Source organism: Arachis stenosperma, chromosome 7 (assembly GCF_014773155.1).
Source record: "Arachis stenosperma cultivar V10309 chromosome 7, arast.V10309.gnm1.PFL2, whole genome shotgun sequence".
Lineage (NCBI taxonomy): Eukaryota > Viridiplantae > Streptophyta > Magnoliopsida > Fabales > Fabaceae > Arachis > Arachis stenosperma.
In genome coordinates, this window is record NC_080383.1 from 72827404 (window position 1) to 72833773 (window position 6370).

General features: G+C 36.1%; 1 protein-coding gene across 1 annotated transcript; it reads right to left on the minus strand.

Moving 5' to 3' along the window:
• Window positions 1-2307: 2307 nt before the first annotated feature.
• Window positions 2308-6156, minus strand: LOC130940442 (transcription factor bHLH143-like). The gene is made up of 4 exons (XM_057868568.1): window positions 6006-6156; window positions 4716-5408; window positions 4467-4631; window positions 2308-4350 (listed from the first exon to the last, which is right to left on the minus strand). Exon 4 carries the CDS (start codon window positions 4331-4333, stop codon window positions 3239-3241), a length of 1095 nt encoding a protein of 364 aa, XP_057724551.1. The 5' UTR covers window positions 4334-4350; window positions 4467-4631; window positions 4716-5408; window positions 6006-6156; the 3' UTR covers window positions 2308-3238.
• Between the last annotated feature and the right edge of the window lie 214 nt (window positions 6157-6370).

A 6370-nucleotide genomic window follows, 5' to 3' on the forward strand; every position in this document is an offset into this window, starting at 1 on the left:
CATGCTCACAAGATGGATGCAAGGAAAATTAAATTAAGTGAAGCCCTCGTCACAAAATCAATTCAAATCAAAATAAATTTATAAATGATTATCTCTTGTATGTTAGAAATATATACTAATGATATTGGACTATTTAGAGGAGATTACTAAATGTCTTTGTTCTTGATACATTGTCAAAACCAAACATCATGTTTGATTCTATTGCTAATATCAAATATTAGTTATTTTGAAATACTATGAATGTTCGGATACAAGTTAGATGAAAATTTGTATTCATTAAATTTATATTTATTTTGCATGAAATTAGGTTTATTTTGTAATAAAAAATGTCTAAAAAAATGCTATTTTACCTTACTGACGAATTTACAGACAAATTTTCTGTCTGTATTCATAGTGTGGGATGATTTTCCAAGGTTTAAATTATAGACAGAAAATCTATTGGAAAATCTGTTGCCAATTACCGATGGAAAATTCGTCGAAAAATTCGTCTGTAATTACTGACGAAAAATCCGTCGAAAAGTTTGCCGTTTCAGGGAAATAGAGGGGAGAATTTACCGAGGGAAAATTCGTCGGTAGCTGGTAAAAATCCGTCGGTAAATAATTTCCGACGAGACTTTTACAGAGGGACAAAATTCGTCGGTAATTTTGTCGGTAACCAAAAATTCGTCTGTAATAAAGACTAAATCTGTCTGAAAATCTGTCTGTATTAAGCAATTTTCTAGTTGTGAAAAAATCATCCAAAATTTTAAATATCAGATAACATACATGGTCATCACGTTGACGAGGAGCAACATTAACACCCTCAAACTTATCTTTAAAAGCAAGATAATTCACAGACAAAGCGACTATATTTGAGTCCCTACATTAACTGATGAAGCCATGGATGCTACAAAACTGATTGTGATCCAAACACTCGGACCAAAATGCGGGAGAGTTGTGGGTTGCACTTAGTGTGGCTAATTTTGAGGGAGAATTGATGCTAACCACTCACCCATGAGAAAAACTAGTAGTAGGGGTGGCACGTCTATGAGCCACAAAATACACAACTTCGCGACATGAGAGCTCCAAAATGCAGTGAGAAAGGCAGAAACACTGCGAGTTTCACGTTTATGGGAGTTGCAGGAGGGCCGTTGTAGTAACACGATGTAATCCGACAATTAAGTGAGGCGTAAAACGGCAGCTGACGGCGGCAGGGAATGCTTCCACTACGACTATGAGAAGAGAGGTGAAGGAGAGTGGAATGATGCATGTTTTTTAGCGTAAACTCATTTTTAAAAAAATTTAAAATCATATTTTTTGAAAAATTTGGCTACTATGTTAATAAGTTTGTTACATATAGAGTTTGTTCTTTATATTTTTCTTTAATTTATATGTGATAAATATGTAAGAAAGTAGTACTGATATTTTATTGCACAAGATCGAGGTCCTAAATGAAGAGGAGGATGGTTGGTCGTGCCAGCGACAATGATGGTGGTGGAGGTGACGGTAAGACTGGTGTTTATGGTCATATGGTGGAGGAGGATTGGAAAAAAAAGGCTAGAAATATTTGTGACGATAATAGTAAAGGAGAGTATAATGGAGATAAAATTAATAATTTGAAAAAAAAAATAGTAATTGGTTACCCCTGAAATGATAAATATAAAATTGATCAAAATCAAATGTTAAAGAATAAAAATTGCTTAAAATTACATGTTAAAAATAGTTTTAAGACGTATCACTAACACTAAATACATAAAACATACTTTACCAAATAAAAAATAAAAGATTACTTAAATCATATTACTATCTAAGATTAACTGGTTGTTGACCGATAGGAATATAGGATCCCCATATGAACCATGCATTAAACACTTAGAAAGGAAAAGAAGAAGAATGGCGTGGCCTTTGCCCTTTGCACTGTAGAAAATATATTGTATATCAAAGGAGTGTTCAACGAAACACTGCACAAAGATTCTCTCTTTTGTTTGTTACCAACCATGACTATTGACCACTCACCATATCCACGCCCGTGCCCTTCCCTCTCACATATTCCCCTGTAATAATTCAACGCTGTGGTCCCCACATGCCCCTATCACTCTATCAGGCTATCACCACACCCTTTCTCTCCCCTTTGATAAATAGAAAGACTTTACATTTTCATATATGATATATATCTCACGGGCATAGGAATCAATCATCCAAATAATAATAACAATAATTAATAAAATATAAATTAACTAAAAAGCATATATTTCACTCTCTCATAATAAATGCGTGCATGCGACGTAACTACACTAGCAAAAGGACAACAATAACACACAATAAAACTTTGAAAATCATACATCCAACCAATACATCAACATATCATCATCCGTTTCTTTTAACAAGTGCTTACACCAATTATGGTTCACAACAACTGAAACCCATAATAATAAATAATAATCAGAAGCATAAAACACAAATATCAGTGTTTCCCACAAGCCATAGTTTACAATACAGTAGAAAATATTGCGAATGAGAGAGAGGAGAGGAGAGAAGGGACCCTCAAACGAGTTGTATCGGTCACCATAAAAAGAGAGAAGGTGCTTTGCCTTGGCTATAGTGATACCATTTTTTATACATTAAAGATCAGAAGAAAAAAAAGGCAAAAACCCACACACAAGGATTGAATGAATGAATGAAACATGACATGGATCCAAAAAGAGGGAGGGAGTGAAGGGTTCTGTTGGGGCCCATAACAGCCAAGACGCGTGCACACTTGTTTTTGGGTCACTTTTTGGAAAATCAACAACCACCACCAAGTCTTCTCAATTCAAAATTACAGCTCATACCCCATGCCACACTCTGAGTGCTACTTTCTCCAACCCCCAAGAAAATGGACTAATAATGATTTCACATTTTCTCCTTCCTTTAATTTTCTTCTTAATATTTTTGCACAATACTGAATTCTCAGATCCCCTCCTCCTTTTAACACACAGAATAACAAATTAGGCAACAGGTAAGACAAGTGGAAGGCTTTTAATTTTAAGGCTTGGAGTTCTTGACTTCATTCTCTGATTGCATTCGATCTAACAATTCAATTCACACTTCAAACTTCAGAACTCTTTTTGCTGAAAGATGTGATCTCACCTTAATGTAGCCAATTTCCATCAGAATCCACCGTTGCCTTGCTTTATTTTTGCACACCAGAACTCGAAACGTAACTAATATAGTATATAAATTATAATGTGGCAAGTAATCCTGTTAAGAAAAGATTCACTTAGGCATCGAGTCCGAGAGCTCTGGCCTTCATCTTCAAGGATTTCAAGGATCCTATGGCTTCGTCAAGAAGCTCGACAAGTTCCTTGTCCTTCCCACTGGGAATTATGCACTGCAGAATGCTCAGAACCTCTTGTATCTTCTCCTTCCTCATCTTCTTGTTGCCTAACAAGGACCTTATTTCGTCATTTAACCCTTGACTGTTGCTGCCACAGGAGCATCTTGATTCTGCATCGTCTCCCAAGTTTAAGGGTCTGTTCAGATTCAGAGAACTTGCTGTATCCATAACTTGCTCATCCGCATGATTTTCTTCGTACAGCTTCCGCTTCTTTGTTTTTCCAGCAGAACTAGCAACTTCTTCTGCAGTTTCCCTAATTGGTTCCTGGTTATGATGACTGGTCATTGTACTCGGTGAATGGCCAGTGCTAGTAACTTCATCATCCTCGGTGGAGTAACCTTCGCTATCAGAGTAAAGTAGTGCATTGATTTCTTCTGTATCTTCATGCATCTCACTTTCAGTGTCCATTCCCCGATTTTCATCATCAACTTTACCGTCTAAAGTTGGTCCAACCACATGGTTCAAATCTCTTCCAAAAGGCGGCTCATTCACATTGTTCAAGTTATTAGAACCATGCAGTTTTGAATTCCAAGAAGCAAGGCACTCGACAGGACTCCCAAGCCGTGAGCGATAAATAAGGGTTGTTTTGTCACCTGATTGGTCGATGACCAGGAATTGCTTCTGATGGAAACCAGATTCACCGTCAGGTTTAGTTTCCTCCCTGAAAGTTTTGACACAGCCCGAATGGAGTTTTTCTTCGGCATTTAAGTTTGGGACAGGGTTAGGTGTAAAACCCTGTCGGAAGCGAGGCAAACAATAAAACCAACCATGAGGTGGTGCATTAGAATGTCCTAACTGCAAATCCGGTAGTGCAGAGGATGCATATGTTGGCATTGTCTCATTCCTCGTGGCCATGTTATTGATGCCTGAGTTCACGGCAGCAGATATGCCATTTTGCTTCCCCGCATAAGAATTCAAATTGGGTGACTGCCAATCGAAATGCAGCTGCGGCATCCATGTTCCGCAGTCTTCTCCCATCACACCAGAACAATCACCTAGAAGGGTTTCAGACATGAATCATGAAACCATCAGCATATATCAAAAACAAATTAGAATTGGAGAACGACAAATTTCAATCAATAAATGACAAATCAACCAATCCAATATTTACCTTACAACAAAAACTTTCAACGCAAGAACTATTTACTATATAAACTTCTTCAACTTTCACCAACAAGAAAAAACAACCAAAACCACCACTCGTAACCCCGAAATTAACGCAAGGCAGAAAAAACTATTACGTCACCGGCTTGAGGAGATGACGAAAGTATTCAGCCTGCAAAAGAACACCCAAAACAAAAGTATTAACAACATAATTCATAAATTAGGAAAGGGAGAACGAACAATAACTCTTATATACCTGGCATTCTCTAAGAGGTTGGAAGCACGCTATAACCCTAACTATAATGGTGGAGCAACCTGCAGTACCATTCTCATGTTTCAATGCCCGAAATCTGGTTTGACTTGCTGCTTGGCACACCATAACTACTTTTTCCCAACCCTTCAACAATATCAGAAGAACACAATGTTCCAGAAGACAATGACAAACAAATTGAACGAAATCTGAAGACTACAAAGCCAGCGAAAACAGGTTTCTGATCTGATCAATTTAATAAGACCAAAGGTGACTGAAATTTAAATTCCTAAAGATTAAGTGCAATACCTACTAGCTAATGAAAACTAATATTCTAAAAAGACAACTAAGAGTAATAATCTAACAGAGAGGTTCGAAATCGAGATTGGGCTGTAATGATTCAGCTGATCTGACGGACATAACAAGGGATAACAACAAAGAAAGTGGAACCCATTGAGGTGATTGTAGTAAAGAGAATAATACACTAAGAAGAGTTGAGAAGGGTTATATTTGTAATAATTGCAAGTTACAGAATCACTTTGCAATATAGGTTCAGGGAAATGACTTTGCGGTATACATCAACAGAAAGACTAAGCCACCACCGCATGCTGCTTCGTGTCCCTTATCTTCAAAAGAGAGAAAAAAATTCCAACACCACACTCCCTTCAGCTAAAAGAATAGAATCTGTTTGCAAAGATACTGCAAAAAAAAAAAAAAAAAAACATTTTTCAACATCAGAGATCTAAATAATTGCTTAGATTTACAAATAACAATTAATCTGTATTAACTGAAATCTCAGAAAAAAAGTATGATGAATCAATAAAAAGATAGAGAAAAAAATCTTCCTGCCTTCCTTCTTTTCCCCGTAATCCTATTTGCAAAGACAAAACCTATTTCCACTAATATTGGGGAAAAAATATTTTAAAAAACAAACTAGCATAGAAATTATGTAACTTGCTTGAAAACTATGCATAGAAATTCCTTAAAACAATATCAAACATATAAACGAAATTTATCCCCCAAAAAAGAGTAAGAATAAAAAAGAAATGAAATTTTCCTTGTGATTTCACGGTATAAAATTAAGATTCAACTGCAGAATTGAAGCTCTAGCACCCTAACGCAATTTCAAAATAAATAAATTATCGTACAACCAACAAGTAAATTTCAAAAAAAAAAAACGCAAACATGAATACAAAGAAAAGAACTCCAAAAAACATGAGATTCATTAGAGAAATTTTTTAAAAAGAAAAAGAGAAAAAGAACAACGGAATCAAGGGTAGAGAAAGAAGAACTTACGAGGAAAACTAAAAATTAGATAGATGTGAATCCGAATCGGAAAGGGAGCAAATGTTGTTGAAGTGCGAGAGAAAGAGAAAGAGAAAGAAGAAGCGTGAGTTGGGAACAGTCAAAGTGGAAAGTGGAAACTGTGTGTAACCAAGAAGATGGAACGGAGCTTCAATTATATAGAGCATGCATTGACACATATGCCCTTGAGCGAAGTCGACCAAATAATAATAGTTTAGGATTATCTGTTTACTTAATTAATATTTACATTAAGGAAACTAAATATGCTAACTATGAAGTTCTGAAGAATTCTGAAACTAGCCTTGTGTGATTTAAGGAGGTAGCTTTCTGGATTCATGCAACATCACTGTTGTTCA

What these genes read in the sequence shown, in the direction of transcription:
- LOC130940442 (XM_057868568.1), bottom strand. Translation starts at nt 4,333, where the DNA reads ATGGGAGAAGACTGCGGAACATGGATGCCGCAGCTGCATTTCGATTGG.